The sequence below is a fragment of the Diceros bicornis genome, chromosome 6 (assembly GCF_020826845.1).
Source record: "Diceros bicornis minor isolate mBicDic1 chromosome 6, mDicBic1.mat.cur, whole genome shotgun sequence".
Lineage (NCBI taxonomy): Eukaryota > Metazoa > Chordata > Mammalia > Perissodactyla > Rhinocerotidae > Diceros > Diceros bicornis.
Window position 1 is genome coordinate 53,053,367 of NC_080745.1, and position 19,361 is coordinate 53,072,727.

General features: G+C 36.8%; 1 protein-coding gene across 1 annotated transcript in view; it reads right to left on the reverse strand.

Annotated features, from left to right (window-relative positions):
* Positions 1-19,361, reverse strand: part of ASAH2 (N-acylsphingosine amidohydrolase 2) — a 213,628-nt gene that overhangs the window by 147,546 nt on the left and 46,721 nt on the right. Inside the window, exons 12-14 of the mRNA XM_058543442.1 lie at positions 18,964-19,050; positions 16,783-16,887; positions 16,574-16,655 (exon numbers count right to left, since the gene is read on the reverse strand). Of these exons, the coding sequence (XP_058399425.1) occupies positions 16,574-16,655; positions 16,783-16,887; positions 18,964-19,050 (274 nt within the window). The remainder of the gene's footprint in view (positions 1-16,573; positions 16,656-16,782; positions 16,888-18,963; positions 19,051-19,361) is intronic.

Sequence of the window (19,361 nt, forward strand, 5' to 3'; positions counted from 1 at the left end):
CTTAAAATAGGCTATTATAACAATAAGATGCTTTATGTTAAGTCTCATGGTAACCACAAAGCAAATACCTATAGTACATACACAAAAGATAAAGAGGAGGAACTAGAGCATACCAAACTGAAAATCGTTACATCACAAAGAAAGAAAGAGAGGCAGGAAGGAACAAGCAAACTACAAAACAGCCAGAAAAGAATAAGGTGGCATTAGTAAGTCCTTACCTATCAATAACTACTTTAAATGGAAATGGATTAAATTCTCCAAACAAAAGGCATAGAATGGTTGAATGGATTTTATAAAAAAGACCCAACTATCTGCTGCCTACAAGAGTCTCACTTCAGCTTGAGGAATACACATAGGCTCAAAGTAGCCTTGCAAAGAGATGCAAAAATATATTCCATACAATTGGAAACCAAAAGAGAGGAGTGGTATCTTTACGTATATCACAAAAAACAGACTTTAAGTCAAAAACTGTAACAAGAGATAAAAAAGTAGTCATTATAATATGATAAAGGGGTCAATTCATCACGAGGATATAACAATCATAAATATTTGTGCACTCCACACCGGAGCATTTAAATGTATAAAACAAGTATTAACAGGAGCCCGCCCGGTGGTATAGCGGTTAAGTGCGTACACTTCGCTGCGGCGGCCCAGGGTTCATAGGCTCGGATCCCAGGCACACACCAATGTACTGCTTGTCAAGCCATGCTGTGGTGGCATCCCATATAAAATAGAGGAAGATGGGCACAGATGTTAGCCCAGGGCCAATCTTCCTCAGCAAAAGGAGGAAAATTGGCATTAGATGTTAGCTTAGGGCTAATGGTCCTCACAAAAAAATTAAACAAGCATTAACAGATTTAAGGCAGAAATAGACAACAATACAATAATAGTAGGAAACTTCAATAATCCACTTTCAACAATAGATAGATCCATCCAGACAAAAAATCAATAAGGAAACAATGGAGTAGGAAACTTCAATAATCCACTTTCAACAATAGATAGATCCATCCAGACAAAAAATCAATAAGGAAACAATGGACTTGAACTATACCTTAGACCAAATAGACCTAACAGACATATACAGAACATTTTACCCAACAGCAGCAGAATACGCATTCTTCTCAAGTGCACACGGAACATTCCCCAGAATAGATCTTATGTTAGGTCATGAAACAAGCCTTAGCAAATATAAAAAGATTGAAATCACACCAAGTATCTTTTCTAACCACAAGATATGAAACTAGAAATCAATTAGGAGGAAAGCCAGAAAACTTAAAAATATGTGAAAATTAAACAACACACTCCTAAACAACTACTGGATCAAAGAAGAAATCAAAAGGGAAATAAAAAATATCTCAAAACAAATGAAAATGGAAACACAACATACCAAAACATAGGGAATGCAGCAAAAGAAGGCAGATTATAGTAATAACCCCCTACATTATGAGAATAAGGAAGATTTCAAATAAACAACCTAACTTTACAACTCAAGGAACTAGAAAAAGAACAACAAAGGAAGCCTGAAGTTAGTAGAAGGAAGAAAATAACAAATATCAGAGCAGAAATAAATGAGATAGAGACCAGAAAAACAACAGAAAAGATCAATGAAACTAAGAGCTAGTTTTTTGAAAAGACAAACAAAACTGACAAAACTTTAGCTAGACTAAGAAAAAAAGAGAAGACTCAAAGAAAATCAGAAATGAAAGATAAGCTATTACAACTGACACCAAAGAAATATAAAGGATCATAAGAGATTACGAGCAATTATATGCCACCAAATTGGATAACCTAGAAGAAATGGATAAACCCCTAGAAACATAAAAGCTACCAAGACTGAATCACGAAAAAATAGAAAATTTGAACAGACTAATAATGAGCAAGGAGATCTAACCAGTAACCAAAAACCTCCTAACAAAGAAAAGCCCAGGACCAGATGGTTTTACTGGTGAACTCAACCAAACATTTAAAGAATTAATGCCAATCCTTCTCAAACTCTTCCAAAAAATTGAAGAGGAGGGAACACTCCCAAACTCGTTTGATGAGGCCAACATTACCCTGATACCAAAGCCAGATAAGGACACTGCAAAAAAAGAAAATTACAGGCTAATATCCCTGATGAATACACATGCAAAATCACCAACAAAATACTAGCAAACCAAATTCAACAGCACAATAAAAGGACTATACAACATGATAAAGTGAGACTTATTCCTGGGATTCAAGGATGGTTCAAAATACTCAAAGAAATAAATATAATATGCCATATTAATAGAATGAAAGATAAAATCATATGAATATCTCCATAGAAGCAGAAAAAACATTTGACAAAATTCAACATTTTTTCATTATAAAAACTCTCAACAAATTGGGTATAGAAGGAATGTACTTCAACATAATAAAGGCCATATATGACAAACCAACAGTTAATATCATACTCAACAGTGAAAGGTTGAAAGTTTTCCTACTAAGATCAGGAACAAGACCAGAGTGCCCCCTCCCACCACTCCTATTCAACATAGTACTGGAAGTCCTAGCCAGAGCAATCAGACAAAGAAACAAAAGATATCCAAATTGGAAAAGAAGAAGTAAAATTGTCTCTGTTTATGGATGATGATCTTTTATATAGAAAATCTTAAAAGACTCCACCAAAAAACTGTTAGAACTAATAAAAGAATTCAGTCAAGTTGTAGGCTACAAAGTCAACATACAAAAATCAGAGGCATTTCTATACTCTAAAATGAATTATCTGAAAAAGAAATAAAGAAAACAATTCCATTTACAATAGCATCAAAACCAATAGAATAATAGGAATAAGTTTGACCACAGAGGTGAAAGATCTGTACACTGAAAATTACAAGACATAGATGAAAGAAATAGAAGAAGACACAAATAAATGGACAGATATCCCATGTTTATGGACTGGGAGAATTAACATTGTTAAAATGCCCATACTACCTAAAGCCATCTATATATTCAAGCAATCACTATCAAAATTCAAATGGCAATTTTCACAGAAATAGAAAAAAAAATCCTAAAATGCAGGTGCAACCACAAAAGACTCCTAATTGCAAAAGCAATCCTGAAAAAGAAGAGCAAAGCTGGAGGCATCACAATTCCTAATATCAAACTATATTACAAAGCTATAGTAATCAAAACAGTATGGTACTGGCATAAAAACAGACACGTAGACAAATGGTACAGAATCAAGAGCCCATAAATAAGTCAACATGTATACAGTCAATTAATATTTGACAAGAGAACCAAGAATACTCAATGAGGAAAGGATAGACTCTTAAAATGTCATTGGGAAGACTGGAAATTCACATTAAGAATGAAATTGGACCCCTGTCTTATTCCACTCACAAAAATTAACTCAAATGGATTAAAAACTTAAATGCAATACCTTTAAGTGTAAAACTACTAGAAGAAAACAGAGAAAAGGCTCCCTGACATTTGTCTTGGCAATGATTTTTTGGATTTGATACCAGAAGCACAAGCAATGAAAGCAAAAATAAATAAGTGTAACTACATCAAACTAAAAAGCTTCGGCACAACAAAAGAAACAATCAACAAAATGAAAAGGCAACATATGGAATGGGAGAAAATATTCACAAACCATATATCTCATAAGGGGTTAATATCTAAAATATATAAGGAATGCATACAACTTAATAACAAATAAACAATCTAATTAAAAAATGGGAAGAGGACTTAATAGACATTTTTCCAAAGAAGATATACAAATGGCCAACAGATACATGAAAAACGCTCATCACTAATCATCAGGGAAATGCAAATGAAAACCACAATGGGATATCATCTTATACCTGTTAGAATGGCTATTACCAAAAAGATGAGACAATAAGTGTTGGCAAGGATGTGGAGAAAAAGGAACCCTTGTGCACTGTTGGTAGGAATGTAAATTGGTACAGCCTCTATGGAAAAGAGTATGGAGTTTTCTAAAAAAATTAAAAACAGAACTACCATATGATCCAGCAATCTCACTCCTGGGTACATATCTGAAGGAAAATAAATTACTACCTCAAAGTGATTCTGCACCCCCACGTTCACTGCAGCATTATTTACAATTGCCAAGACATGGAAACAACCCCAAGTGTCCATCGACAGATGAATGAAGAAAATCTCGTGTATACATATACAATGGAATATTATTCAGACATAAAAAAGAAGGAAATCTGCCTTTCACAAAACATAGATGAACTTGAGGGCATTATGGTAAGTGAAATAGGTCATACATAAAAAGATGAATACCGTATGTTCTCACTTATATGCAGAATCTATAAAAGCCAAACTCATAGAAATGAGAATAAAGCGGTTGCCAGGAGCTGTGGGGAGAGGGCAGGAGAGTGGGGAAATGGTGGTCAAAGGGTACAAATTTCCAGCTATAAGATAAATAAGTTCTGGGAATCTAAAGTACAGTATAATGACTATAATTAACAATACTGTATTATATACTTGAAAATTGTTAAGAGAATAGATCTTAAATGTTATCACCACACACACAAAAAAGGTAATTATGTGACAGGATGAAGGTGTTTAACCTTTATAGTAGTAATCGTTTTGCAATTTGTAGCAATCAATTTGCATCACATTGTACACCTTAAATTTGCATATATGTCAAGAATATGTCAATAAAGCTAGGAAAAAAACTCTCATATTCAAACTGCTGAAAACCAAATGTAAAGAAAAACAATCTTGAAAAAAACTAGAGATTCAAATAAGCTTGGATTTCTTCTTTTGTTTGTTTTTGTTTTCATGGTTTTGTTTTTTTGTTTATTGTGGTAACATTGGTTTATAACATTATATAAATTTCAGGTGTACGTCCTTCTACTTCTATTTCTGCATGGATTACATCATGTTCTCATGTTCACCACCCAAATACTAATTACAATCCATCACCACACACATGTGCCTAATTATCTCTTTCGACTTCCTCCCATCTGGTAACCACCAATCCAATCTCTGTCTCTATGTGTTTGTTTGTTGTTATTATCTACTACTTAATAAGTGAGATCATATGGTATTTGACCTTCTCCCTCTGACTTATTTGACTTTGCATAATACCCTCAATGTCCATCCATGTTGTCACAAATGGCTGGATTTCATCGTCAATTAAGCTTGGATTTCTAATCAGAAATCAGAAGACAATGAAATAACATCTTTAAAGTACTTAAAGAAAGGATCTATCAACCAGGAATTCTATATCCAGAGACAATATCATTTAGGAATGAAGGCAAAATAAAAATATTCTCAGATGAAGGACAATTGGAAGAACTGGTTTTAAAGATTTGACATTCTAGAGAGAAGTGAACTCACCTCCTCCCATGGACACAGCTAATTTACAACTACTCATGGAAAAATTACCCCAGAGAGAGAAGTGAAAACTGGATAAGAGGAACTCCCGCAACAAACAACAATCCTAATTGAGGTGGAAGATGCAGATATTCCCTTCTGAAGAGAAAAAACGCCACCTTCACAAGCCGCAGCACGTCCCGGCCGCCCGGTAGCAGCCCAAAGTTATGCAGCCCTCCCTGGAGGAGTAGGGTCCTGAGCTGGGGAACACTCCCACGGTAGGCATTTTTTTGACCCAGCACAATTGAGATCAGTGGCATGATATCTTTCCTTGCTACTAAAACATTAGAGAGTACCCCCAGAAAAGCTGGTTCACAAAGAAATTGAAGCCAGCTCTTAAAGGGCCCACACACAAACGCATGAGTTTCGGAAAGCAACCTAAAATCACCAGAAAGAAAGATGCACAGTCCTTTGGTGAAAGGAGACTAACCTCATAGGCTCTGAGTGCATCTCCTTGAGAGGTGAGACCTCTCCAGGGACTGGGACATTGGTGCTGGCCATTGTTGTGACCTGGTGTGGGCGTGCTGACACAGATGCTGGCAGTTGCCGTTGGAGTTCTCCCTGGGGCCCGCTAGCAGAGGGTCTGCCCCACCCACTAGAGCACTGATTTATTCCAGCTCAGCCAGGGCAGGCAGCCCACCCTAGGGACTGGCCCCACCCAACAATGAGCCCCTGGGCAAGTTGCGGGCCTGCTAAGTGAGCTGCCTGGATTCTCCGTAGGCTGGTGAGTGGGTCCACCTCTGTGGGGCAGGGCATGTGCAAGGAGCAGGTGGAGAGTGTGGAGCAGTAGTAGAGTGTGTGGGGCTCCCGCCTTGGAGATTCTGGGTCCACTTCAGGAGATCAGGGCATGCACACAGGGCAGGACTGTGTTGACTGTGTGTGTGGACCTGTGGGCGGCAGGGTTTGTCAGCTGCAGAAGACTTGTGCTTCTCAAAGACCCACATAGGGGGTTTGCCCCACCTTCCAAAGCCTGAAACAATTGGGTGCTCCCATGCCTGAGGCCAGCCCCACCCAGCTGCAATCCTCAGAGAGCTGACAAGAGACCTAAAGGCTGGAGGCTTACAGCAATTGTAAGGCCCTGCGCCTAACAACCTGCCATGCTGGGGCCTACTCACTTAAAAGAAATACTGCAACACAAATGTGCTATTAGAATTTGCAGTCAACTCTGCTGGGGCTCCCCACACCCGACAAAGAGACTGAAGGGCCCACAAGAACTATAAGCAGCTGACCAGGGGCATAGTTTAGCCTCCCTGGGCACCTACAGGGAGAGCAACCATGCCACAACAGAAGGACACACATAGACCACATAGGGGTCACTCCTGGAACATTCAGAACTGAGGAAAGCACACTGCCCAGCCTCATAAGGCATTACTTATATAACGTCACCTATCCAAGAGCAGGAGACATAGCTGACCTATCTAATACATAAACACAAGCACAGGGAAAGAGGCAAAATGAGGAGGCAAAGGAATACATTCCAAGTAAGGGAACAGGACAAAACCCCAGAAAAGGAGCTAAGTGAAACAGAAATAAGCAACCTACCTGACGGAGAGTTCAAACAAAGAGTGTTAAGGATGCTCACTGATCTGGGGAGAAGAATGGATGAACTCAGTGAGAATATCAACAAAGAAATGGAAGATATAAAAAAGAAACAATCAGAAATGAAGAATACAATACTGGAAATGAAAAATTCACTAGAGGGACTGAAAGCAGAGTAGACGATACAGAAGAACAGATCTGCGAGCTTGACAAAAGGCTAGAAGAAATCACTCAAGCTGAACAGGTAAAAGAAAAAAGAATTAAAAGAGTGAGAACAGTCTAAGGGACTCTGGGACAACATCAAGTGCACTAACATCCATGTTATAGGTGTCCCAGAAGGAGAAGAGTGAGACAAAGGGGCAGAGAATCTATTTGATGAAATAATAGATGAAAACTTCCCTAACCTAAGGAAGGAAACAGACATCCAGGTACTGGAAGCACAGAGAGCACCAAACAAGACAAATCCAAAGAGGCCCACACCAAGACACATCATAATTAAAATGTCCAGAATTAAAGATAAAGAGAGAATCCTAATAGCCGCAAGAGAAAGACAAGTTACATACAAAGGAAACCCCCTATGCTATCAGCTGACTTCTCAGCAGAAACCTTACAGGCTAGAAGAGAGTGGCACAACATATTTAAAGTGCTAAAAGGAAAAAACCTACTGCCAAGAATACTCTACCCAGCGAGATTATCATTCAAAATGGAAGGAGAGATAAAAATTTTCCCAGACAAGCAAAAATTAAAGGAGTTTGTCACCAAGAAACCACTACTACAAGAAATGCTGAAGGCACTTATTTAAGGGAAAAAGAGAAGACCACAAATAGGAAAAATTATCTATTTCCAGGAGGGTAATGGATACAAATGCACAAAAAAGAGGTTAGATATGATATCAAAAACATAAAATGTGGGAGGATGGGAGTTAAAGAGTAGAGCTTTCAGATAGAGGTCAAACTAAAGAGACCATCAACTTAATAAAGATTGCTATATACGTGGGTTACTGTATATGGACCCCATTGTAATCACAAACAAGAAACCTATAACAAATACACAGAAAACTAAGAGAAAGGAACCCAAACATAATACTAAAGAAAGTCATCAAACCACAAAGGAAGAGAGCAAGAGAAGAAGAAAGGAACACAGAAGGACTACCAAAACACCAAGAAAAAAAGTTTAAAAATGGCAGTAAGTACATACTTATCAATAGCTACATTAAATGTCAATGGACTAAACGCTCCAATTAAAAGGCATACGGTGGCTCATTGGATAAAAAAACAAGACCCATATATATGCTGCATACAAGAGACACACTTCAGACCTAAAGACACTCACAAACTGAAAGTGAAGGGATGGAAAAAGATACTCCATGCAAATGGCAATGAAAAGAAAGGTGGGGTAGCAAGGCTCATATCAGACAAAATAGACTCTAAAAGAAAAACTGTAAAAAGAGACAAAGAAGGGCATTACATAATAATCAAGGGAACAATCCAACAAGAGGATATAACACTTGTAAATATATATGCACCCAAAGTAGGAGCACCTAAATTTATAAAGCAATTATTAACAGACATAAAAAGAGAAATAGACAGTAACATGATAATAGTAGGGGACTTTAACACTCCACTTACACCAACGGATAGATCATCCAAACGGAAGATCAATAAGGAAACATTGGCCTTAAACGACAACTAGAACAGATGGACCTAGTAGATATATACAGAACATTCCATCCAAAAACTGAAGAATACACGTTCTTTTCAAATGCACATGGAACATTCTCCAGGATTGATCATATATTAGGCCACAAAAGAAGTCTATAAATTTAAGAAGATTCAAATAATACCAAGCATCTTTTCTGACCACAATGGTATGAAATTAGAAATCAACCACAGGAAGAAAATCAGAAAAGCCACAAATATGTGGAGAGTAAACAAAATGCTACTAAACAATGATTGGGTCAATGAAGAAATCAAAGGAGAAATCAAAAAATACCTGGAGACAAATGAAAATGAAAATAAGATGCCAGAATTTATGAGATACAGCACAAGCGGTTCTAAGAGGGAAGTTTATAGCAATACAGGCCTATCTCAACAAACAAGAAAAATCTCAAACAATCTAACAATGCACCTAAAGGAACTGGAAAAAGAAGAACAAACAAAGCCCAAAATCAGTAAAAGAAGGGAAATAATAAAAATCAGAGCAGAAATAAATGAAATAGAGACTAAAAAAACAATAGAAAAAATTAATAAAACCAAGAGCTGGTTCTTTGAAAAGATAAACAAAATTGACAAACCTTTAGGTAGACTCACCAAGAAAAAAAGAGAGAAGGCTCAAATAAGCAAAATCAGAAATGAAAGAGGAGAAATTACAACAGACACCTCAGATTATAAGAGAATTTGTATAAGAATACAAAAGATTATAAGAGAATACTATGAAAAGCTATATGCTGACAAATTGGACAATCTCGAAGAAATGGATAAATTCTTAGAATCATACAACCTTCCAAAACTGGATCAAGAAGAAATAGAGAATTTGAATAGACCAATCACCAGTTAGGAGACAGAAACAGTAATCAAAAACCTCCCCAAATATAAAAGTCCGGGACCAGATGGCTTCCCTGGTGAATTCTACCAAACATTCAAAGACTTAATACCTATCCTTCTCAAACTCTTCCAAAATATTGAGGGGGTGGGAAGTTCCCTAACTCATTCTATGAAGCTGGCATTACCCTGATACCAAAACCAGACAAGGACACCACAAAAAACGAAAATTACAGGCCAATATCACTGATGAACATCGATGCAAAAATCCTCAACAAAACGCTAGCAAATCACATACAACAATACATTAAAAAGATTATACACCATGATCAGGTGGGATTTAATCCAGGGATGCAGGGATGGTTCAACATCTGCATATCAATCAACATGATACAACACATTAATAAAATGAAGAATAAAAATCACATGATCATCTCAATAGATGCAGAGAAAGCATTTGACAACATACAGCATCCATTTATGATAAACACTCTGAATAAAATGGGTATAGAAGTAAAGTACCTCAACATAAGAAAGGCCATATATGACAAACCCACAGCTAATATCATCCTTACTGGTGAAAAACTGAAAGCTATCCCTCTAAGAACAGGAACCAGACAAGGATGCCCACTCTCACTACTCCTATTTAACATAGTACTGGAAGTCCTAGCCAGAGCAATCAGGTAAGAAAAAGAAATAAAAGGGATCCAAATTGGAAAGGAAGAAGTGAAACTGTCACTATTTGCAGATGACTTGATTTTATATATAGAAAACCCTAAAGAAGCCACCAAAAAACTTTTAGAAGTAATAAATGAATACGGTAAAGATGCAGGATACAAAATCAACATACAAAAATCAGTTGCATTTCTAGACACTAACAACGAAGTAGCAGAAAGAGAAATTAAGAATACAATCCCATTTACAATTGCAACAACAACAACAAAAAAATACCTAGGAATAAACTTAACCAAAGAACCAGAGGTGAAAGATCTGTACACTGAGAACTATAAAACATTGCTGAAAGAAATTGAAGAAGACACAAAGAAATGGAAAGATATTCCGTGCTCTTGGCTTGGAAGAATTAACATAGTTAAGATGTCCATACGTCCTACAGCAATGTATAGATACAATGCAATCCCTATCAAAGTTCCAACATTTTTCATAGAAATAGAACAAAGAATCCTAAAATTTATATGGAACAACAAAAGACCCCGAATAGGTAAAGGAATTCTGAGAAAAAAGAACAAAGCTGGAGGTATCACACTCCCTGATTTCAAAATATACTACAAAGCTATAGTAACCAAAATAACATGGTACTGGTACAAAAACAGACACATAGATCAATGGAATAGAATCAAAATCCCAGAAATAAACCCACACATCTATGGACAGCTAATCTTCAACAAAGGAGCCAAGAACATACGATGGACAAAGGAAAGTCTCTTCAACAAATGGTGTTGGGAAAACTGGATAGCCACACGCAAAAAAAATGAAAGTAGACCATTACTTTACACCATACACAAAAGTTAACTCCAAATGGATTAAACACTTGAATGTAAGACCCGAAACTATGAAACTTCTAGAAGAAAACATAGGCAGTATGCTCTTCGACATTGGTCTTAGCAACATATTTTCAAGCACCATGTCTGACTGGGCAAGAGATACAATAGAAAAAATAAACAAATGGGACTACATCAAACTAAAAAGCTTCTGCACAGCAAAGGAAACCATCAACAAAACGAAAAGACAACCTAACATTTGGGAGAAGATATTTGCAAACCATACATCTGATAAGGGGTTAATCTCCAAAATATATAAAGAATACATGCATCTCAACAACAAAAAAAACTAAAAACCCAATTAAAAAATGGGCAAAAGACCTGAACAGACATTTCTCCAAAGAAGATATACAGATGGCCAACAGGCACATGAAAAGATGTTCAACATCATTAACCATTAGGGAAATGCAAATCAAAACTACAATGAGATATCACCTCATGCCTGTCAGAATGGCTATAATTAACAAGACAGGAAACAACAAAATGTTGGAGAGGATGTGGAGAGAAGGGAACTCTCATACACTGCTGGTGGGAGTGCAAACTGATGCAGCCACTATGGAAAACAGTGTGGAGATTTCTCAAAAAATTAAGGATAGAACTACCATACGATCCAGCTATTCCACTGTTGGGTATCTATCCAAAGAATGTGAAAACACCAATGCGTAAAGATACATGCACCCCTGTGTTCATTGCAGCGTTATTCACAATGGCCAAGACTCGGAAGGAACCTAAGTGCCCATCAAGGGACGAATGGATAAAGAAGATGTGGTATATATACACAATGGAATACTACTCAGCCATAAGAAACGATGAAAACCAGCCATTTGTGACAACATGGATGGACACTGAGGGTGTTATGCAAAGTGAAATAAGTCAGAGGGAGAAGGTCAAATACTGTATGGTCTCACTCATTAAGTAGTAGATAATAACAACAACAAACAAACACATAGAGACAGAGGTTGGATTGGTGGTTACCAGAGGGGAAGGGGGGAGGGAGGAGAGTGAAATGGATAATTAGGCACCTGTGTGTGGTGATGGATTGTAATTAGTATTTGGGTGGCGAACATGAGAATATGATATAATCATGCAGAAATAGAAGAATAATGATATACACCTGAAATTTATGTTATAAACCAATGTTACCACAATAAACAAGCAAAAAAAAGAATTGACATTCTTTAAAGAATTGATTTGCTCTTAAAGAATTGATATTCTTCAGGCTAAAGGGGAATAACACTACAGAAAAATCTAAAATGAAGAAGAGCAATAGAAATGGTAAATATTTGGATAAATGTAAAAGACTATTTTCTTGAAAACACGTGTACTGCTGAAAGTAAAGATCATAACATTGTCTGTTGTGGTTTTCAATGCATATAGATGTAATATACATGACAATTAAAACATGAAGAGAAAGTAACAAAAAAAGTATTTTTGAGAGGACAGAGTTAGTTTTTAGTTTGCAGTAACTTAACATCAGTTAAATTGCAGCTATAGAAAAGTAACCTACAGGGAAACTGCATCCCTATTACCTCAAATGTGTAATATTGGATTAAGCATTCCTGTGATGAAAAATAACTGTATTCTTTCCACTAGATGGTAGAACTGGATTAACCAGGAAATATTTAGTTAACAATATTTAATGAAATTAAATTACTCTTATTGCCAAAAAAAAAAGAAAGAAAGAAAAGGTCAACAAAATCAACAAACCTTTAGCTAGATTGACCAAGAAAAAGAAAAGACTCAAATTACTAGAATCAGAAATGAGAGCAGACTTCAGTATTGATCTTAAAGAAACAGAAAAGATTACAAAGGAATACTATGAATAATTGTATGCCAACAAATTAGATAATTTAGATGAAATGGACAAATTTCTAGAAAGACACAAACTACCAAAACTGACTTAAGAAGAAATTCACAATCTGAATAGATCTATAAAAAGTAAATATATTGAATTAGTAATAATAATAAACTACCTACAAAGAATTGCGCAGCTCAGGTGGCTTCACTGCGGTATTCTACCAAACATCTAAAGAAAAATAAACACCAACTCTTCAAAAACTCCCAACAAAAAATAGAAGAGGGAACACTTCCCAATTCATTCTTTGATGCCAATATTAACCTGATACAAAAGCACACAAGACATCACAAGAAAAGAAAACTACAGATCAATATCTCTTATGATTATGGACACAAAAATCCACAACAAAATACCAGCAAACTAAATCCAGTAATATATAAAAATAATTATACACCATGAACAACTGGGATTTATCCCAGGAATACAAGATTGGTTTAATTGATCCAAAAATCAATTAATATAATAAATCATATCAATAGAATAAAAAACCAAAATCACATGATCATCTCAATTGATGCAGAAAAAGCATTTGACAAAAATCTAATATCAATTCATGATAACACTCAACAAAACAGGAATAGAAAGGGTTGTCTTCACCCTGATAAAGGGCATCTATGAAAAACCCACAACTAACATCATACATAATGATGAATGACTGAATGCTTTCACCCTACTGTGAGGAACAATACAAAGATGTCCACTCTTGCCACTTCTATTCAACATTGTAGTGGAGATTGTAGCCAGGGCAATTAGGCAAGAAAAGGAAATAAACAGCATCTAGATTGGAAAGGAAGAAGTAAAACTATTGCTATTTGCATATAACATGATCTTGTATATAAAAATCCTAAATAATTCACTAAAAAACTATTAGAACTAATAAACAAGTTGAGCAAGGTCACAGAAGATCAATATACAAAGTCAATTGTATTTCTACGCATTTGCAACGAACAATCCAAAAATAAAATTAAGAAAACAATTCCATTTACAATAAAATCGGAAAGAATAAAATGCTTAGAAATGAATTTAACAAAAGAAGCACAAAACTTATACTCTGGGTGCTGGCCTGGTGGCATACTAGTTGAGTTTGCCCACTCCACTTTGGCGGGCCAGGGTTCAGATCTGGTTCAGATCCCTAGTGCGGACCTACACACCACTCATCAAGCCATGCTGTGGAGGCATACAAAGTAGAGGAAGACTGGCACAGATGTTAGCTCAGGGACAATCTTCTTCAAGCAAAAAGAGGAAGATTGCCATCAGATGTTAGCTCAGAGCCAATCATGCTCAACAGAAAAAAAAAAAAATCTTACACTTTGAAAATTACAAAACATTGTTAAAAGAAATTAACCATCTAAATAAATGAGAAAACATCCACATTCATGGATTGGAAGACTTAAAATTGTTAATATTGCAATACTCTTCAATTTAATCTATAGATTCAATGCAATCCTTATCAGAATCTCAGCTGATTTCTTTGTAGAAATTGACAAGCTGATTCTAAAATTCATATGGAATTGCAAAGGACTCAAAATAGCCAAAACAGTCTTGAAAAAGAAGAACAAAGTAGGAGGACTCATACATCCTGATTTCAAAACTCACTACAAAGCAACAGCAATCAAGAAAGGGTGATATTAGCACAAGCATAGACACATAGATCAGTAGAATAGAATTGGGAATCCAGAAATAAAACCATGTGTCTATGGTCAACTGATTTTCAACATGTGCCAAGACCATTCAATGGGTAAAAAAATAGTCTTTCAACAAGTGGTACTGGGATAACTAGATAGCCACAAGCAAAAGAATCAAGTTGGAACCTTACCTCACACCATATAGAAAAGCCAACTCAAAATAGATCAAAGACCTAAAAGTAAGAGCTAAAACTATAAAAAGTCTTAGAAGAAAATCGAGTAAGTCTTCATTACATCAGATTTGGCAAAAGAGTCTTAGAAAGGACGCCAAAAGCATGAGCAACCGATGAAAAAAAAAGATGCTTTTGTCTTCACCAAAATTAAAACCTTTGATGCTTCCAAGGACACAATCAAGAAAGTGAAAACACAACCAATAGAATGAAAGAAAATATTTGCAAATCATATATCTGATAAAGGACTTGTATACAGAATACATAAAGAACTCTTACAACTCAATAATAAAAAGACAAATAGCCCAATTTAAAAATGAGAATATTATATGACTAGACATTTCTCTAAGGAAAATACACAAATGGCCAATAAGTACATGAAAAGATGCTCAACATCATTAATTGCAAGGAAAATACAAATCAAAACCATGCAATGAAATACCACTCCACACCTACTAGGGTGGCTAGAATCCAAAAGTCAGGTAATAACGAGTATTGGTGAGGATGTGGAGAAATCAGAACCCTCAAACTGCTGGTAGAAATGTAAAATGGTGCAGCCATTTTGGAAATAGTCTGGCAGTTCCTCAAAATGATTAAATGTAGAGTTACCATGTGACCTAGTGATTCCACTTCTAGGTATATATCCAAGAGGAGAAATAAAATCACAGGCCCACACAAAAACTTGCACATGAATATTTACAGCAGCTTTATTCATAATAGCCAAAAAGTGGAATAACTGAAATGTTCAACTGAGGAACACATAAACAAAATATGGTATAACCATATAATGAAATATTACCCAGTCATAAAAAGGAATGAAGTATTGATATATGCTACAATATGGATGAACCTTGAAACATGATGCTAATTGAAAGAATTCAACACAAAATGCCAAATATTTTATGATTCTATTCATAGGAAATGTCTAGAATAGGAAAACATAAAGACAGAAAGATTAGTGGCCACTTAGGTCTGGGAGAGATGGGGACTAGGGGGTTGTGACAGCTAAAGAGTACAAGGCTTCTTTGTGAGGTGATGAAAATGTTCTCAAATTGAATGCAGTAATGACTGAATGTATCTGTGAATATATTTAAAACCACAAAATCGTACACTTTAAATGGGTGAATTGTATGGTATGTGGATTATATCTCAATAAAGCTGTTAAAAAATTATTGTTTCAGAACATTAGACCAAACTGGTTGAAATATTACCAGGAAAGATGATGCTGAATATATCAAATTGAAACTGTATTATTTTTTAATCAACGTTTCCAAAATATACATATATTGCCTGTAGGTGACACTCTTCCATTTTTTCCACTTTCTTCTACTTTACAATGCATATTAGTACAGTGATAATCAGGATAAAAGTATAAAAAGCTATAATAATCAGCTATAAATTTGTGGAAATACACACAGAGAGAAAACCTGGGACCACATGCTTTAGGCTCCTAAAGGCCTCTGCCCTGAGGAATTTTGGCTCCAATAAAGGAACCACGGAAAGATGCTAATAACCAAGAGCCGCCTCATATCATTGAAGGTACAGCTACGGTCCTGCTCCACACACCCTCCACTCCACCCTGGTCCCAGTCCAATTTAAAATTATACCTCCATAGGTTGAAATGCAAAGATAATGTGTCTTATTCTGTTTGAATTAGTGGAAAGCTAAGTTATAAATGACACCAATCCCTGGGAAATCTGGCTATCACGCACAAACCTGGAAAACCTGCACATCCTCGAGTTTAAAAATAAAAATAGTCAATCTATTGGCTACCATTAAACCTTATTAGGGAACAGAACTCTGAAACTTCAGAACGTGGAACCACAGCTTTCATCAGACTTCACCTCACCCTGAGAAAAATTGAGTCCTCCAACTCCATCGATGGTGCCAGCAGCAAAACTGTAGCCCAATGCTGGTTTACATGTTTTTGCCTATGGAAAGATTTTCAAAACAAAACAAAACAAAACAAAAAACCAGAAGTTGAACTTCAAGTAAATCATGAGATCAGCCCAGAGCTTTACCCTTGTAGTATAATCAGTGTGACCCAGTGTCACTTACCACATGTGTAGAATTGAGCCAAATGGTGACATCCGTCATATTCACCCACTGATGAGCTGAAGCCAGTGATCCAGTTACTTCTTGGGAGGCAGAGGCATACAGTTCCTAGAAAATCCATACAGGATTACTGTTATAAAATGAATACTACCAACTGTACCCAATAAGTATCAATTTGGAAAAGCATCTCTCAGCCATGTTTTGTTTTGCTGGCTGCTTAGAAATAGCCACTATGCACATGGATCTCTCTACTAACCCCAACTGCTTCCCAGAAGTTTGAAGGTCTTGAGACTGTTGACCTGTGTCTATTTCCGACAAATATGAAATTCTAGTGTTACAGGCTGTGGCACAAAAAGGCCCCAGTCTCACTTGAAAGACAGTCAAGAAAATTTAAGGTTAAGAGTAGGTAGGCCAAATCACTTTCTCTTCCAGAATGAGAGTGCCTCCTCAGGTATTCTTATGGAGTTTTCCTTCTCAGAATCCTTGAGTTCTTTAGCAGGGCTGGTCCCAATGGGTGCCTTGAAAGACTTCAGGTCCCAATTAATTGGCACCAGCTCCCCCACCCACAATCCACCTTCTGATGTCCTTTTTTCCTTCAAGTAAGGTCAATTGATGCTTTTTCAATCTTAGAGGAAATGTGAGTCAAAACATGTTTAGAAATATTTGTTTTTATTGATCTATATCATACAATATAGGCAAATCTTGCTTCAGCACAAGTCCCTTTGCCTGACATCTAAGTCATTTCCATTGTGTCCCCATCCCAGTTTCAACAGCCACATGGGAGCTCACAAGATAAGTCATCAGCAATGACAGCTGCAGCCTGCCTCCTCTGATTAAGAGAGAAGTTGTGCCTTGCTGAGAAGAGAATTCAGAATGTGGGACAAATCTCTATGGCTCCCAGGCCCAGACGCTAAAATTTCTGACACCAAATTGTGTCACGGGTGCACACTCTAAATAGAATCTGTTAATTTAGAACAATCTACTGATAATACCGCAGTAATTAAAAAGAAACTGCAGCAATTAGGCTGGCTGGTGTCTGATGTTTTCAAAAGTGATTTTGTGCTTTCTTAATTTGTCCTGAAACGTTTTAGAACACTTGGAACAAAATATTTACTTAAACACACACACGCACACAACACGACAAAGGTATGAGAAAGCTGTAAAAAGGGAGAGAATTATCTTTATCTTTATCAGAAATATCTCAGCTCGAGGTGATCCTTTGTCTTTTCAGTCAGAAATCTGTCACCATACGAACTTATACAAAATATAGGGGCAAAACGGAAGACAAAATTTAGGAGAAGAAGGGGGCCGGCCCGGTGGCGCAAGCGGTTAAGTGCGCGCGCTCCGCTGCGGCGGCCCGGGGTTCGCTGGTTCGGATCCCGGGCGCGCACCGACGCACTGCTTGGTAAGCCATGCTGTGGCGGCGTCCCATATAAAGTGGAGGAAGATGGGCACCGATGTTAGCCCAGGGCCGTCTTCCTCAGCAAAAAAAAAAAAAACAGGAGGATTGGCGGATGTTAGCTCAGGGCTGATCTCCTCACAAAAAAAAAAAAAAAAAAAAAAAAAAAAATTTAGGAGAGGGAGGAGAGTAGACTAATTCGTAGTAATCTCTCTGGAGACAAGATTCTCTCTTCATCAAAAAATATTTTAAAAAGAAAAGAAAATATAGGATGGATGATCTTTGCCCTAGTGAAAAAGACTAAGAACTAATTTGAATCCAAATTGTGCGAGCTGGGAGTTGTACCATTCAGCTTTACCTTGACACAGAAGGAAAAGTTAAGAAATGTTCAGGTGACTTGGCAGGCAAAGGCCTGAGAAACTTCTGAGAATTTGGATAAGTCTGGTCATATCGGATACCATGTTAATTGAAAACCTTACAATCGCTCTATCATCTCACTGTCTGAAGCGAGCGCTATGGCTGAAATAGAATGTTTTCCTGATTACTTGGTTTTAAATGTACTTCCTGTAAGAAGTCAGACCAAGCAGTCAGAGAGAGGCTCCTGTGTAGCTTGTGAAAGCAACATTCCTCACTGACATGTCTCCACATTCAGTCTTCCAGACTCCTCTGGGCAGCTGGAGCTTCGGCTGTCTTCCTTACAATTATCAGCTCCCTAATGAACAATGTCAGTGGATTTTAAAGAACAATTTCAAATGAAGATGAAAGAAGCTGGGCTCATGGTTTACCTTTGCTCTCTGATATATGATCCGTCCTATAATTTGTGTGCTGTCGAACATATCCCGTCCAGGTCCCATAGCAATGCACATGTCAGGCTGGGACAAAATGAGACAAGATGGGTTCTTAGTGAAATAATCAATTAGTTTAAGGAATGGAAAATTAAGCAAATAGATTTTTTTAAGCCACATTCTAGCATTTCTTTTCAGATATTCTCTCAATTCACAGATCACGACAAACAAAATCATTCACAGAATTGGAGCAGTGAATATCTTTAGAAATAACCTATTCTAGCACCTTACTTTTAAAAATAAGGAAACCAAGGTTCAGGGGGGTTAGAGAATTTGTTGGAGATTACACAGGGAGCTGATATCTGAGCTAAGACTTAACTCCAAGTCTCTCCATTTGC